At 38.1% G+C, this 17,872-nt stretch overlaps 1 protein-coding gene across 1 annotated transcript in view; it reads right to left on the bottom strand.

Annotated features, from left to right (window-relative positions):
• LOC120225800 (ovostatin homolog 2-like) overlaps positions 1–11,249 on the bottom strand; it is a 50,178-nt gene extending 38,929 nt beyond the window's left edge. The window contains exons 1-7 of the mRNA XM_039223987.1: positions 11,185–11,249; positions 10,684–10,867; positions 9,331–9,487; positions 7,506–7,558; positions 7,040–7,060; positions 4,171–4,339; positions 3,591–3,675 (exon numbers count right to left, since the gene is read on the bottom strand). Of these exons, the coding sequence (XP_039079918.1) occupies positions 3,591–3,675; positions 4,171–4,339; positions 7,040–7,060; positions 7,506–7,558; positions 9,331–9,487; positions 10,684–10,867; positions 11,185–11,249 (734 nt within the window). The remainder of the gene's footprint in view (positions 1–3,590; positions 3,676–4,170; positions 4,340–7,039; positions 7,061–7,505; positions 7,559–9,330; positions 9,488–10,683; positions 10,868–11,184) is intronic.
• Between the last annotated feature and the right edge of the window lie 6,623 nt (positions 11,250–17,872).

Genomic DNA, 17,872 nt, shown 5'->3' with positions numbered 1-17,872 from the left:
GGATTTAATGATTACATTGATTTTTTAAAATTACATTTTTAGTCTGATAGAAATATCATAAAAATTGTTTGCAGCACTATTTTTCTTTAGCAGAAAATATATATGGATAGAGGTAACGTGGATTATTTAGGAACTTAATGTACTTCTAGATCAATACCTAATAAATTTTTATTATATTTATTTTTGAGAGAGAGAGAGAGAGCAAGCAGAGGAGGGGCAGAGAAAGGAGACACAGAATCTGAAGCAGGCTCCAGGCTCTGAGCTGTCAGAAGCTAGCCCGACAAGGGTCTGTAACTCATGAATCGGAAGATCATGACCTGAGCCGAAGTCGGACACTTAACCAACCGAGGCTCCCAGGTTCCCCCAGATCAATACTTTAAATGACAGTTCTAGTTGTACATCCAATAAATGTTGGCATAAATAGATAAATTTTGATCAAAAGTATGTCTTGCAGGATGGGGTTAAATAAATATCTCATTTTCTCCTAAAAGACACAAAAACTACAACACAAGGTGTCTTTTTTTAAATTTCAATCAAAGGCAAATAGAAATGATTTGAATCTTTTTTGTTACTTGAGGATTGTTTCCACTCACATTTAGAAAAACAGAAAACAAATGTGAAGTTAGTAAATAGTAAAACTGAAAATAATTGAATTTATCAATTATAATATTTTTTCTAATTTTGGGGCACTAGTATATATCTGGTGGTTACATAGATTATCTAATTTATTTTCCTAAGTGATCCTGAGATGTAGGTGTATAATCTCATTGTACAGATTAGTGAATTGAGATCAAGCAACTTATTTCTCTAGGTTGTAAGACATGGAATTAAAATTCAAGCTCTGATCTTCCTCTTTTCCCACAGTCCATGCTCTTTCTACGCCACTAATTTGCTTTTCTCTCCCTATTTAAAAATTCTCAATGCTTCTTAGCATTTGATTCAACCCCAATCACTAAAATAATCTGTGAGCTCTAACTATCAATCACATATAACATAGAGGCGAGACTAAAGCAGCCACAGATGTGATACCTTAACGTATTACTGCTTTTTACCATCTTTTCCTTACAAAATAAAACTCCTACTGTAGTGTTTTCTAGGGGTTAACACATACGTATGAAATACGTAGCTTAAATTTTCATACGGATCAGAAAGAATAAATATTCTCCCTTTGTGATTTGAAAAGCTTTCGGTGGATACTAATGCAGTTTATTAAAATGTCTTTGCCCATAGGCACATTTTCTTCCCCTTTTTCCCAAAGAGGGTTGTTTGCTAATAATCTGGTTTGCTGTTGTTTTCTCAAGTGAAGCCCCAGGGAATACTGAAGGAACAACGCACAGACACAGTACAGCCTGGAGTAAGCAACTCATTCATGGATGTTAACTCACTGATGTAGACACACTGATGTCATTCATTACGTTCCTGTAGCCTGCCCAGAGATATTCTTGTAGCCATTACAGCTTTCATTCCAACTACCTGGTCCTGTTACAGGACATTATGACTGCTGATACTGAATACCATTTAATGTCAAATCCAAGTGAAATGTAACATTAAAAAAGTTTCAAGAAGTCCCGATTAGGTATCAAAAGTTAGCTTAGCAAGTCTCCTATAAAGGCGATACTTGATAAATATTTTGGCTTTCCTGATACATGTCTTGTACTTTTTTTTAGCATACCAGAAGGCAGATAAACAATATGTATTAATCCCATTGACAATTCTGGCTTGTGTAGGATTTTACTAGTGAAACTAGTTTAGGATCCTGGGTTTTTTGAAGCTTATATTGATTACCCCCTTATTTTTTCTTAAGTAGTTTATTGTCAAGTTGGTTTCCATATAACACCCAGTGCTCATCCCAACAAGTGCCCTCCTCCATGCCCATCACCCCCCTTCCCCTCTCCCCCANTTTTATTTTTTTACAAATAGTTTATTGTCAAGTTGGTTTCCATATAACACCCAGTGCTCATCCCCACAAGTGCCCTCCTCCGTGCTCACCTCCCCCCTTCCCCCCACATCCATCAGTCCAGTTTGTTCTCAGCATTCAAGAGTCTCTCGTGGTTTGCCTCTCTCCCTCTCCCCCAGTATTTCCCCCCTTCTTCTCCCCCATGGTCCTCCGTTAAGTTCCTCCTAATCCTCCTATACGTGCAAACATATGGTATCTGTCCTTCTCTGCCTGACTTATTTCGCTCAGCATAACACCCTCAAGATCCATCCCCCTCATTTTTGACACACATGTCTACATCTTTCATATATTACATTTATGGAAGTCCAGCAGGCACCAGCCACTCTTCACTGAAACAAGAAAATATCCTTACGATCGTCCTAGAGTCCAAAGAACATTGTAAACACTGTCAGCCTTTTACCCAATATATCTTTAAAGTACCTTGAATATACTCAAAAATATTTTCAAAATCTACTTTGAAATCCTCTGAAAATGCTCAAAAGCAGATTATTTCCATGTCATCAATTAAATAAAAAGTTTGAACAAATGTCAGATATTAAAATTTTAATTGTTTATATAAATTATAACAGCGGTCTTGGCTAGAAGAGTACCTCTGAAGCCACATAGCATTTGTCTAAATCCTAAGTCTGCCATAAAAAGGAGCCATTAATGTTGATAAATCATTTCAGTTCTCTGTGTCTTATTATCTTTTTTTTTTTTTTCTAAAATAGAGATGATAATAGCTCCTATCTCATAGTTTTGGGGTAAGAATATAATAAATGCAGTGCTCAACACACAAGTTGGCATTCAATAAATGTTAACTATATTAATTATTATTAGAAATATGAGAAGGGTATCATACTCTGTAAAATGTAAAAGGCATTCAAAAAAATTTCTCAAAAAGAAAATTAAAATTTCACAAATCCTATAGGATATTTTTTTTTCACATGAAGAGGATTCAAAGTCATTTTAATTGTTAAAATACGTTTTTCCCCACTATGACGTTTTGAAGAGTTTTGTTTTTATTTATAATGAAAGTACTAATGATGGTGAAGATTCAGTGAGGCTGGTACTTCTGTATCAGCTATTGGAACTGTACACTGACACAGCATATTTCATGAGTAAATGGCATTCCAAAAACTAAAAGAATGTTGTACATCTTGTCTTGGTAATTCCAGTTCTGGACATCTTAAGTAAATAGTTTTTAATTCAGTGTATAAGACACTTATAGACAAAGACATACTATAATAGTATTTCTTACTAGGAAAAAAATCAAATAGCCTACCTGTTATATAATAAAGGAAAGTTAATTTGGTATAGGCACATAGAATTATGTTTATGCAGCAAGGAATTGGAATTCATAAAAGATTAGTTGAATATGGAGACATATTTTCTTTATTAGAGTGGATAGAAAAGGATGATTGCAGTTGATGAATATGAAAATATTCATAAAAAATTAGAAGAAAATACATTACAATGTCTTTGGCAATTGGTAGAATTAATTACAGGTAATTTATTATGTTTTTCTTTGCTTTTAAAATATTTCACAATGATAATTATTTCTCAATCTTAAAGGAGCATATAAAGTTACACGGTTAATCTCATTCTCATTCTTTTATTTTGACTTTCGGAGTCAAATCTCCTGAATACTTACTTAGCACATACATTCACTTGGAATTCATCATCTGAAATAGTTACTGTTTGTGGTGCACTGACCTTCACTTCGAACTTGGGCAACACTGGAAAAAAAAGAGATAGACTTCAGTCCCTACAATCACAGGTGAAAAAAACATATGGCAATCATGTAACTAATCATGTAACTAAGTAGCTTTCTATGCACAACATTTTCCCATGTATGCATCTGTACAGCCCACGTTCCAATTGCCCCCAAATTCTGTGTGGCACCAGTAAGTGACAGTGTCTTTTTTTTTCTCTTCCCTGTACTCAGAACGTCACATTTTATTTATTGTAATTGTTTACATCATCTTAGAAGATTGGTTTCTAGAGGATGAGATATTTCCCAGGTAGAAAAGTCAGGGGTTAGAATAAGGATATGGGGCAAGTAAGTAACAAGAAAGGAAAGATGATAAAGCAGAAAACTCCAAGAAAGGAAAATGGCAGAAAATCGAATCAAGCCTCATCTACTTTTGCCTAAATTTAATGTAAAAATTGTTCTGTTCAGCCCTCTGAACTCTTCATTTATAAGGAAACAACCATAAGTAGTAATTAATTACCGTATCTATCAACAGTAAATTGGTGTGTCAGTATCTTTCCAGATTTTTCTTTCACAATAATAGAGTAATCTCCCAACATTGGTTCTGAAATCAGTTGGAATGAGAGTTGGGTAATATTTTGAAAGGAGGTCACATTTTGCCACTGAAAAATCCTATTGTGTTGAGGATCCTAGAAGTAAAGAAGAAAGAAAATCAGAGGTCACGGAGAGTATTATCCTTTTCTTTTTTATTCCAAGTAACTTCTATAGTTATTGGAAGTAAAGAATACTACCATTTTACTGAACTAATATCTCACACTGTAAAAATAACATAACTTCCTCAGGTATACAAATTCAATATTACAGTAGGTCTCTGTGAAGCTCCCAAAGGATAAGAACAATAATCTTTAACTGCTTCTTTGGGTTTTTGTCTTTCTGAACTAGAGTTTCATAGTTAAAAAATTTAAAACACAGGGGTGCCTGGGTGGCTCAGTCGGTTAAGCAACCGACGTTGGCTCAGGTTATGATGCCACTGCTCCTGAGTTCAAGCCCCTTGTCAGCCTCTGTGCTGACAGTTCAGAGCGTGGAGTCTGCTTCACATTCTGTCTCCATCTCTCTGTCCCTCCCCTGTTCACTCTCTGTCTCTCTTTCTCTCTCAAATATAAAATAAAACATAAAAAATTAAAAAAAAAATAAAACGCAATGTGTTGCTCCAGAGAAGTTCCTTCCACAGTAGAGTGGACCCATGCCAACAGATGCATAAGGAGGGATTTATTCTAACAGATACTTCTACAGATTGTCACTGGTGTTTATTTGGTCAGTAAATAAACCGGCCATGAATTTACACACTGCATGCAAGACCTGTTTAATGGGAGTTCTACACTTTCTCTTTTATTTGTTTTTTTTTTTTTAATTTTTAAAATGTTTCATTTATTTCTTAGAAAGAGAGAGAAGCAGCATGAGCAGGGGAGGGTCAGAGAGAGAGGGAGACACAGAATCCGAAACAGCCTCCAGGCTCTGAGCTAGCTGTCAGCACAGAGCCCGACATGGGTCGAACCCACGAACCATGAGGTCGTGACTTGAGCGGAAGTTGGACACTTAACTGACCGAGCCACCCAGGTGCCCCTCCTTTATTCGTTTTTAGCATATTGCAGCTGATGTGAGCTTGGTTCTAGAAGTTTATTGATATCAACCAGTTGTGATTAAAGAGTTCCTGATAAAAAAGATTTCTACAAAGAAACAAAAACATTATTTACTACTCACTTAATTTTATTTTTTTTCTTTCATCTACAATAAAGTCTAGAAACCTAAATTAATTTTCCAGGCTTCCTTTCAGTAAAGATTGTCCATGTGACCCATGTAACCAATTTGGCCAATTAAATGGCCAGTGTAACCAAGTTGGCCAATTAAGTGTAAGTAGAAGTCACTGATTGGACATAATTTCTAAAAGAATCTTAGGCAGCTGGCATTGAGAATAAACCAACACACGGAGGCTTAGCAGGTTAAGTAGAAGAAGCCTGGATCCTTCATAATATTATGTTGTTACTGTCCCCACCTTAAAGTCCCTGCACTCAGACGTAGTGGTTTGTGACAATAAAACTTTTATTCATTTAAACCAATGCTGGTTGGGGCGCCTGGGTGGCTTAGTCGGTTAAGCGTCCGACTTTCGCTTAGGTCATGATCTCGCGGTCCGTGGGTTCGAGCCCCGCGTCGGGCTCTGCTCTGACTGCCAGCTCGGAGCCTGGAGCCTGTTTCAGTCTGTGACTCCCTCTCTCTCTGACCCTCCCCTGCTCATGCTGTCTCTCTCTCTCTCCTAGAAATAAATTAAAAAAAAAAAAACATTTTAAACCAATGCTGGTCAAGATTTCTGTTGTTTTCAGTGGAACACGACACTAGCTGAATTAGGATGTGAAGATAATACTATTTACAGGTTATGAAATATTGATATTTGTCCTGCTGGAAGGACGAACTATTTGTCACCCATGTAACAAAGTCAAAAAATTCAAAGTATAAAGACAATTTGGAGTCGGTATGTACGTACATATGTATTAATGATGAACGTAGAATTCAGTGTATTAACATTTAGACTCAGTTAATAGTAAGGATACCTATTGCATGTAGAAATTAAAATACATGTGTTGGAGTTGATTGACACAAAAGACAGGCTTAAGATCTGAAGTTAAGTCACACTACACTGCAGTAGAGATTTGAACTATTGGAGACTCCATTAACTATTTTCTGAAAGCAAGGGTCCTTTTTGTAATAATGTCACCTAATTTAGTTTGAATCTTCAGGTGTTTATGTTTTCTATTTCCTTAAAACAAGTGTGTTTAAATTAACTTTGAGAAGGGCCAGCAGCCAAAACTAAGCAATTTTAAACATAAACCTCCCTTGGAAGGAGCCCAATCTTTTATTTTCTGTGAAAACCCATTACTGCATTTGCCACATGGGACCAATACCCAAAGTGGCAGCTTTTCATTTACATCTTCAGCTGATGCCTTACATTATAAATAGATAAAGATGTCTCCTCCCCTTATTTCAGTTATTTAATTCAGTTATACAATTATTTTCTAATTACATGTAATGAAAACTAGACACACACATATCAGTATTTATCTGAATATTCAAAATAATGAGTGTGAGGGGGCACCTGGGTGGCTCAGTCGATTAAGCATCCGACCTCGGCTCAGGTCATGAACTCACGGTTTGTGGGTTCAAGCCCTGAGTCGGGCTCTGTGCTGACATCTCAGAGCCTGGACCCTGCTTCTGATTCTGTGATTCTGTGTCTCCCTCTCTGTCCCTTGCCTGTTTGTGCTTTCTCTCTGTCTCTCAAAAATAAATAAAAATGTTTAAAAAAAATAATAATGAGTGTGATAAAGCAGATGGCTTACCTCAAGTGTGATCAATGGATACTGAAAAGAAAAAAAGCCACAGGTTAATATTGCAATAGTGCTTTCCTTCTTCTTTTTTTTTTTTCCAGATGTTGCATTATTAAGATTGTCTGACTTAGTGTTGAGACAGCCTTAAATTTCCCAGAAGACAAAGTTTCTATAGCTAAAAATGCCAAGACAACCCCAAATGGGTGAGATCCTGAACCTTGTCAGAGAAGTGGAAAGCAAGTTCCCTGCAACCCATTGTTTCCCCTTATATGAAGAGAAGACCTAACAAAGTACAAATGAACACACTGTAACGAAAAGTTTTAAATATGGGGGTCAGCCTTGAAACTATACCTGTCCAGTATTCCATGTTAGAACCCATTTCTGTACTTAGGGAAAGCCTCCTGGTGACACTTTAGATGGTAATGGATTTGTTTACTTTGCTGAAAAGTCATTGTACCTGTAGAAATTATGAACTCACCAATTCCTCAACAGGTCTGAACTTGGTGTCCAGTGTCACGATGCGAATTTGAACTAAAATCAAAGAGGAAGAGGGGATAATATTTTTTCCTGTTGTTTTTCTCCCGGGTATGATTGCTTGTAAAGAGACATAGAAATTAGTTGTCTGGCTCTCACAGAATGCTGCCCTGTGTCCCTAACTCTGATGTGACCCTTTGCAATTTGGGTTCATTTGGAAAGAGCTCTCATTACACATTTGTAATTCCTCTGTTAAGTGTTTATGATGCTCTATTATTACCAAAGCTGATAGTAATAATACTGGAAAGTTCTGCCCTAAATGGCCCACAGGGATACGTTAAAAATAGGTGCATTGGGCACCTGCGTGGCTCAGTCAGTTGAGCATCTGACTCTTGATTTTGGCTCAGGTCATGATCTCACAGGCTGTGGGACTGAGCCTCCCACCCCCATTGGGCTCTGTGATTACAGAGCAGTGTAGCTTCCTCAGGATTCTCTCTCCCTCTCTCTGGCCCTCCCCTGGCTTTCTCTCTCTCTCTCTCAAAATAAGTAAACATTATAAAAAATTGGTGCCAGAGTTAATCATAGAAAGAAAAATGTGAAACACATATAGTAGAAGTTAAACATATTTTTTGGGGAAAAATATAGTAATATTAGCAAATATTAAATTAATTTTAGCCGAATTCCAGAAAGACTATTTTAACTACCTTTATATACATAGCTGTCATTATAGCATTTTAATAAGTACAGGGAGAATACAGGGCAGGAAAAAAAATCTCACTACATGAATTCTGTTTTAATTTTTATTTCTTTTCAAAATAAATCATACAAATATGTAATTTCAGAAGAAAGTCATGCCCCCCAGTTTTACACATGAGAAAACTAAAGATCTCAAAGAGCAGAATTTGCTTGACAAAATCCAATAATTTATTGGCACAGCCCAAACAAAAACCACCCCTTTCAGAATCCTAGCTTAGTGTCCTTTCTGCTACCTTTCACTTACTCCAATAATAAAGAAAATAGAAGAAAGAACTCTGCTTTGGTTATCAGATTTGTGATTATTTCTACCAGCATGAATAATAATAAAAATAAAAATATATCATTTGTGGAGTGTTTGTGCTAGGTCTTACTTTACATAGGCTGTCTTATTTTATTCTCACAATATTTCTGGAAGGGAGACATTTTTATTCTCTCCATTCTACAGATGAAAGAACTGAGTTTACCCAGAGATTTACATAGCTGGCCCAGCTGGTAAAGTATGGAACAACACGTGAAACCAAACACTTTAGTTCCACATCCCATGCTCATATCCATTTTATTATGAAAGTCTGTCTCTAGAGGTTTTAAAGAGTAAACGTGGCATGCACGAGTTTAAGAAGCAAAGAGTCAGGGGCGTGTGGGTGGCTCAGTCGGTTAAGTGTCCGACTTCGGCTCAGGTCACGATCTCATGGTTCGTGGGTTCGAGCCCCACTTCGGGCTCTGTGCTGACAGCTCAGAGACCGGAGCCTGTTTCAGATTATGTGTCTCCCTCTCTCTCTGCCCCTCCCCTGCTCATGCTGTCTCCCTCCCTTCCCCCTCCCCCCTCTCTCTCAGAAATAAATTTAAAAACAAACAAACAAACAAAAACAAAAAAAGAAGCAAAGATTCAGTTACTGCAGCTGGAGGGCACTGTTACATAACTGACTGGGCAGCTGGTAGAAATTCGAGAAATCCGTGATCCTGTAACACTAAGCATAAACTTAGCACTGACATGCACGTGTTTGGATCGCTCTAAATTTGAAGAACGTGTTCCCAAGGCCATGGATACAAAGCAAAGAAGAATGCTGACTTACCCTTCTCTCCAGATTTATAGACGGGCTTATCTGTCTGCACAAAGGTTACGCTCTCCTCTGGCATCACTGCTACAGATCTCCTCTCAAAGATCTGAAGAGTCTCTCCCTTCACCAGCAAGGTCACAAAAGCCAACTGCTCAGAGGACTTTTGAGAAACCTGTTTATGTTAAAAAGCAGAGAATGGGGAAACAATTTTTAGCCATTAAGCTGGTGAACAAGGTCTGACATTGGCTTCTCAGGCTGTGAGCCTCTAGAAAGGATATTATTATTTTTTTTAATATTTTATTTATTTCTAGGAGAGAGAGAGACAGCGTGAGCAGGGGAGGGTCAAAGAGAGAGGGAGTCACAGACTGAAACAGGCTCGAGGCTCTGAGCTGGCAGTCAGCACAGAGCCCGACGCAGGGCTCGAACCCACGAACCGCGAGATCATGACCTAAGTGAAAGTCGGGGGCTTAACCGACTAAGCCACCCAGGCGCCCCAGGATATTATTTCTTAACGGGAGACTTGGAGACCACTTTTTGCAATTCCTGTAGGTAGCATTAGGACAGTTTCTAACAAACTTATTTTTATGTCTGCTAGCCTTCTATTTTCTGTGTGTGTGTGTGTGTGTGTGTGTGTGTGTGTGTGTGTGTGTGTGTGTTGCCCTCACTCTCAATCTTGCTTCTTTTTACCTGGATTCTCTTTCCTCATTATTGTTAAACGGTTCTATCCAGAAGGCAGTGATTGTGCTTGATTATAATGGTAGTATTTCACAGGTTTTGTTCCGTGGGTAAATTTTCCTTTTATTTCTTGCCTCTCAGGAATTCTCTAGTTCCAGTCCCTAGCTTCCACAATTTATCCAAAATCAAGGTTTGTTATCTCTCTAAAAGTAATTTTTTAATGCTTATTGATTTTTGAGAGAGCGCAAGTTGGGGAAGGGGCAGAGAGAGGGGGACAAAGGGTCCCAGGCAAGCTCTGTGCCGCAGTAGTGAACCTGACATGGGGCTCTAACTCCCGGACCACGAGATCATGACCTCTGAACTGAAGTCAGATATTCAACCGACTGAGCCACTCAGGTGCCCCTCTCTAAAAATACTTTTTTTAATGTTTATTTATTTTTGAGAGAGAGACACACAGAGTGCCAGGGTCAGAGAGAGAGACACACACAGAGAATCTGAAGCAGGCTCCAGGCTCTGAGCTGTCAGCACAGAGCCCAACACAGGGCTTGAACCCACAAGCGGTGAGATCATGATCTGAGCTGAAGTCTGGCGCTTAACCGAGTGAGCCACCCAGATGCCCCTCTAAAAATAAGTTTTACATAATAATTTCCTCATCCCAGCTGAGGTTCGGAAACGGCAAATTCCGTGCCTCACCTTGAAATCTGCGCAAGCGTAGAAGTTATTCTCTTCCATAGACTGGTCAAAAATAGTGGTGTTGTATCCATCAGATTCTAAGACAACACTCAAGGATACAGATTCATTAAGGTTTGAAAGGTGGAGACAAGCTTTTTCTGTAGAATGACTCTGTATCACCGAGGAGACCCATAGGATGTATTGCCTGTGCAAAGAAAGTAACCAAGGCTTTAAACAAGAGTAGCAGAAATGCAGAACAGGCACAAGAAATAATTTCAGCTTATTGAAAGATTTCTGAAACATTGTTCATACTATTGCAATAAACTTGAGTATGTAGAGAGGGGTATCTTCTGAAAAAGATCTCAATTCTCTCATATATTTGTTTAAAATGTATAAGGCAAACCAGCCCTCAGTCTCAGAAGTTTAAATGGTGAAATGGAATCAAATATTGATACAGCACACATTTCCTCAGGTCCCTTTGCCCATACTTATGGTAAGAACAGAGGGTATACACTTCCTTACGGTTTTGAAGCCACAAAAGCAGGAAAATGAAGAAAGAAGGCACCCAGAAAAATGGTGGGCACCATTTTATCCCAATGTCTGAACAATAAAGACTTCAAGGTAAATATTCGGTCACTCTCTCTCTCTTTTCTTCTTATTCGATGTTAGCTGCCCCAATTATCCACGTTCTTTTCTTCCTTCTACTCTGCCTTTTCCTGTACCTTGTTGCTTTTATAGTCACCCACAATGAGGGATCGGTTACTTTTTGGCACAAGTCACAGGGGACCCATCAATCACAGGTAGAATAGCCTGTTCCATTACTTCTGGAACAAGGAGGGGGTGTGCCGTCACTTTATATAAAACTTCCTTCTGGGCATGGAGGAGGGCACTTGTTGGGATGAGCACTGGGTGTTATATGTAAACCAACTTGACAATAAAGTATTTAAGGAAAAAAAAAACTTCCTTCTTAATTTCATTAGATGCTGCTCTGTTTTTGGAATGAGCAGCACAGGTTGGACAGGAAGCAAGAGAAAACAAAGAGCTCATTCATTTAATTTATCACTTCCCTCCCAGGGCTGACCACCTTATCCAAAAGCATTAAGAGATAGGAATGAGCATTGGGCAGAAAAAGACCTCACCAAAAAGCTGTGATCATTCCACTTGCCAAAAGGTACATTTTTAGGCTGCTGAGAAAAGTAGCAATATCTGATGCTGTCGAAACACAGGTGGAAATAGATATCTCAGTACAGGCTCATTTTATGGATAACTGACACTGTTTTTACTCTTTTACAAATGTAAAGTGCAGAATGCAATCTTTTAACTGTTGACACGTGTTCAACATTTATGATGATTTTCTTAGTGAGATTTTCTTGACCATGTTCAATATCCTTTTCTATCCTAAATATAATAAGAAAAAAATGAAAGAAAATGTAGTAAATATATGTGCAAGTGTATACATGCCTAGTAGTGACTTCACCATTATTTTGATTGCAAAATGTTTCTAAATGAAAATTGAGCCATACCCAAAGAAACTGGCAACTTCTTGACTGTGTCTTGAGTGTGTTATTTTTCCCACTTGTCTTGTTTCCTTTTCTTTTTTTCTAAGCATATTTTCTTTTTCAAGTATTGATGGAGTTAGTACATCTGGCTTGAGGAATGTTACATTGTATGATGAAGGGGTAATTGGTTTTAGTCTTTATTTCTAAAAGGAATAGGCCCACGACACTGCAAAGGAAATACTACATCCAAAAAACAAAGAAACAAGCAAAAATAACAATAGCAATCATAATGGATGAGTAATGAAGTAGTAAGAGACCTCAGGAATGGGAGACAAAAGGTTTCTTTTTGACCCCATTCCTTTATTTTTTTTCAACAATTATTTATTATTGAGAGACAGAGAGAGACAGAGCATGAGTAGGGGAGGGGCAGAGAGAGGGGGAGACACAGAATCCGAAGCAGACTCCAGGCTCTGAGCTGTCAGCACAGAGCTCGACGCAGGGCTTGAAGCCACAAACCGTGAGATCATGACCTGAGCCAAAGTCGAACGCTTAACTGAGTCACCCAGGCGTCCCTCCAAATGTAAAACTTTTATGTTGAATAAATGACTGTTTATCTTAATGTTAATTGAGGGAATTTACTGCTAACAAAAGTGTGTTCTACGCAATTCTTTTCATTTATCCTCAGGACTAGCATGGTTTTCCAATTATCTCTTTCCTCAAATATAATTGTATCTGGTGAACATTGTCTCCAGAGAATTCAGGTATGAATTCAAACTTATCTATTGAGTACTTGCTATATATGGGCAAAAGTGCTAGTTCTAGAGATGAAAATATGAGTAAGACACAATTCTCTAAAGCAGTTTACCTTCTATAGATAAGGAAATAAAGGAAGGGAGGAAAGGAGGAAGAAGAGAATGAAGAAAGAAAAGAATGAAGGAAGAAAGGAAGAGAGGGAAAGAGGGAAAGATATGGGAGGAGGGAAGGGAGAGAGTGAAGATGAAGGAAGGGATATGATAGAGAAGAGAATTTCCTGAATACTTGATACAATAGCAGGCAGTGTACTAGGTGCTGATATGGACAGTATCTTACTCAACTCTCAGAAAATACAATTTTAAATGTATTACCTATTCTCATCATACAGATAAGAAAAAAACAGTATCAGAAAATATAATTAATTTTTATAAGGTCTCCCAGACAGTAAATGGGGTTGGGAAGAATTTCTCTTAGCAATCATAAATTGAATGACATTGAAGGATATGTTGATATGTAAAAATATGAAAAGATGTGGATTAATATACTTTGTTCTAAATTCTCAGTAGGCTTCTGCTGAGCAAAGGCATATGTAACAGAAAACAGATATTACATCAGTATCTTTTGACAGATTCAAAACTATTTAAGCTATTGGTATTTACTGCTATGGGAACACCTCTACTGACTATTCATTCAGTACATGTTTATTAAGTAACTACTATCTGCTAGAATTGTGGTAGATGGTAGGAAGGAAGAGGTGAATATAAGTTTTGGAGCTATCAGTCTATGAGGAAGGGCAGAAGCTCAATAACTAATAATTCATTGCATTCACGATAAGTCTCACAGAGGATAAACAGCTCTAGGCCACCATGAGAATGCTGGGATGTACTTAGTATTACACTAGGTTCTGGTGATTAACAGATGAGTAATCCCACTTTCCTAGAATAGTTCACTGTCCACTCAGCAGGAAATGTAAACATAAATTACAATGACCTGTGGCACAAAGATTATCCTCTGTTGAAACTCTGAACAATGCTCAGTGGAATCATATTAAAATGATAAATTGGAAAGCTGGAAACAAGTTTAATAAGAAGGTTTTGAGTTGGAAATATTAACATGATTAAGAATTTTCCAGGTATTATAGAAATTAAAGAAACCATTACTGATGTAACAGTTTTTTTGTGTTTATTAAAAATCCAAATAATTATTATACAGTGTTAGATTAGTTGCAGGTGTACAATTCAACACTTCTATACATTACTCAGTGCTCATCCTGATAAGTGTACTCTTAATCTCCTTCATCAAGTCACCCATCGCCTCACCCACCTCCCTTCTGGAAACACTTGTCTGTTCTCTATATTTAAGAGTCTATTGTTTTGTTTGTCTCTTTTTTTCTTAGTTCATTTGTTTTCTTTCTTAAATTCATATATGAGTAAAATCATACGGTATTCATCTTTCTCTGGCTGACTTATCTCCCTTAGCATTATACCCTCTAGATCCATCCATTGGTGTTGCAAATGGAAAGGTTTTATTCTCCTTTATGGCTGAGTAATATTCCATTGTATATATGTACACCACAAGTTCTGTATCCATTCATCTGTGGGGAGACACTTGCGTGGCTTCCATATCTTGGCTATTGTAAAGAAAGTTGCAAAAAACACAAGGGTGCATATATCTTTTTGGAATAGTTTTTTGTTTTCTTTGGGTAGATACCCAGTAGTGGAATTACTGGATCAGATTTTAGTTCTGTTTAAAAATTTTTTCGGGAACCTCCATATTGTTTTCTAGGGGCTGCTCCAGCTTGTGTTCCTATCAACAGAGCATGAGAGCTCCCTTTTCTTCACATCCTCACCAACATTTGTTGTTTCTGAAGTGACAGATTTTTGAAGAAAATCATAAAACTCGAACAAAATATTACGCCTGTTTTTAAAATAATAGGTTCAGTGTTGATGGAGGTGGCATGAACTGACATTCAATAAGGAGACTGAAAAAGGTAGTGGTTGGCTTGTGAGGAGTCTTTTTCTCGTGCTAAGGAGACTGAATGTCATTTTGAGGAGTGATGGACATAGTGGCTGTGCTCCATGGAAAACAGGAGTGAGCAAAATAGTGGTGAGAGAACCATACATATGTCTGCTCAGAGAATATTCTAAGTTACAAAGGTAAGGGATTGAACTATGGCAGTATCTCCTCAAGAAACATTTTTTATACTATAGGTGTTAGAACTTGATGTAGTTTTGATGAAGATGAAGAAGTGGGAAAGGGTGAGATGGATACTAATGATGAGTGCCATTGTAATTCGACAAGACATGGAAAACAAAATGAATATAGAGATTGACGGGGGTTGGAGTGATGGTGGGGTTCAGAGCCAATGGCCAAGAGAGAATTCTTGAAGACATCTTTGGTGCAAAAAGGTGATTTTATTAAAGCATGGGGACAGGGCCTGTGGGCAGAAAGAGCCGCACCTGGGTTGTGAAGAGTGACTGCTTATAAACCTTCAGGTTGGGAGAGGGTTAGGGACAGTGTTAATCTCTAAGGGATCTTGGAAGCAAGGTTTCCAGGACCTTGAGGGGCTAGCTGTTGTTAGGAAAATGTCATTTATTACCATTTAGTAAAATCTCAGTCATGAGATGTATAGCAGGGGCCATATGCTTGGAGTATAACTGCAAACATATACTTGGGGAATAAAGATAGAGGAAGTTTGCAAAGGAATCTTTATGTGTTTAAGGAGACTCACAGGATCCTGGGGGGTCAGGATAATGTTAAGCTAAGATTCCCTTTTGCCCCTGAACAAAGCATTGTCATCGAGACCGCTGAGCTCCTAGAGGAAGGTCAGTCTGCCTGTAGGCAGTAAGGAGATTTAATTTTTCATTTGCCTTTGTTTCCCCACATCACCATGGCAGGCACTTACACCCCCTTACCTCTTGATGAGTGTGAGGTTAGGACTCTAGGCAACAGAGTCTATAGGTTTCTGGAGATGAGGCTATGGATAAGATTACCTTTTTCTTGCAAGTTACTAAACTGACCTTGAACTGAAGGAGACTCCTGCCCTGCATGACCGTGATCTCTATCAATAACCATTGGCTTTCTTTCCTTTCCTTTGTTCTTGGGCAGCCACGAGTGTCTGAGGAATATTACACATATTCCACCTTGGAGGAAGGGGCACGGGAGGGGCCTGCTCTTAGCCTGTACTTTGCCCTCAGCTTTCCCCATGCTCCCTCATCAGAGATGAAATGATAGTTTGAGTTTGGTACACCCTAAATATGAGGTCACGGCAGTACCACAGAGGTGGGATGCCCAGTCGACAGTTTAAATAATAAACCTGGGACTCTGAAAACTGTTGGAAATGTGAATATAGACTTGGAAATCATTATATCATATAGATGATGTTTAATATTATGGACATTGCTGATATTGTGCAGGGAAGTCATTAACAACGGGAAAGAAGATCATCAATGGTACCAGCAAGACTGGTGAAGATGTAGCGATGCTGCCGCTTCAGCTGGGGGATGTATGTCAGGCACGGGGCAGTGCTACTGTGTCTCCCTGGCAGCACTGAGACGAACCTGAGGCTGTGCCTTAAAATGTTCTGACATTATGTGTTTTACAATTTCTTCCAACAGCAAGAAAACACTTTCTACATAACCAATAATGGTGCATTCTAAGTGTCAGAAATTTAAAGTCTATTTCAGAGTTTCTGAAAAAATCCTGAACTTCTGGTTCACCTTTAGGGATGTTTAAGTCAACACTACAAATAAGAGCTTTTCTCAAGACTAGTAATATATAGGCAGTTAATTCTGCTTTAAAATAAAGCTATTCAGTTCCTGGTGTTGCAATCCAGTGAAAGGGAAATCACCTTTTCCTCCTGAAGGGAACAACTGGCTTGACAAGTGAAATTGCCCTTCTTATTCTCAGATGTTTATCTCCCGCATCACCAATTGGCTGTGAAGGTTGCCAAGGAATTTCTAATCACACAATACCCACCTGTGGATGAGTGATCAAAAATAAATAAATAAAATAATAGAGAAAAACAGATGGTTGATGAATGACCCCTTGAATACTTATGACACTCTTAGGTTTACAAAGCCACATTTTTCAACTCTGCAAACAAAATTCAGCAGTGTCAAAGATGAGATTACCCAAAATCCTTTAGGGTCACTTGTAGGTCTCCTTCCATTTCTGGCTAAGCACCCACTATCAGTCCCAAATAATAACACTTCACCCAAACAGACAAATAAATAGACAAATGTCAAATGGAGTCTTTACCAAATGATCCCACTCATATGCTGGTTCAGACATCTTTAGATCTACAGCCCTTTTCTTTACTAGAGAAAATATTCAAAGGTTGCGGTGAGGGGTAGATGAGATGGAGGAAGAATGTGTAATGGTGATAACAATATAGTATAGGATTTATAGTTATGTTATTCTTCATTGGAACAACCATCTGCCTGGAAATTTCTGTGACTGTCCTTGGGGAAACATGGCCTTAGCAAGACATTTAGACTCCGACTAACATTATTCAACACAGAGATTTATTGATTGTTTCATAAAATACTCATAATACATTTCACATGACCGCATATCAGTAGCAGGTTGTGTGACTGGGTAGAAACAAATTTAATTGTTGAGCTAAATGCAAAATCCACTCCAGACTATGCAAGTGCAAATAAAGAAGCATGGCTTTTAGTAGGCTTTCTGCCTGGGGGAGAGCAGGATCGAAGAGGATATCACCAAAGAGGTGTCATTTAAGAATCTTCAGGGTCTTAATTTTATTATTATCTAAAAATCAGAAGCCTCAATTAGATGTACTCTTTACCCAGAAGAAAGTGTAGCAGTACATTAAACTTGGAAGAAGTTAGGTTATTAAACTCTAAGGGAACCTGGGAGCTAGGCATGAAAGATAAGGTATGACTTTCTCTTTCTTCCCCAGAATAAAGGGGTATAAAAGTTAGCTAACCCAGCTT

This window comes from Hyaena hyaena, unplaced genomic scaffold (genome assembly GCF_003009895.1).
Source record: "Hyaena hyaena isolate Hyena2069 unplaced genomic scaffold, ASM300989v1 scaffold_1516, whole genome shotgun sequence".
NCBI classification, from domain to species: domain Eukaryota; kingdom Metazoa; phylum Chordata; class Mammalia; order Carnivora; family Hyaenidae; genus Hyaena; species Hyaena hyaena.
The sequence above is the reverse complement of the archived record's forward strand: the minus strand, read 5'-3'. Positions and strand labels throughout refer to the sequence as shown.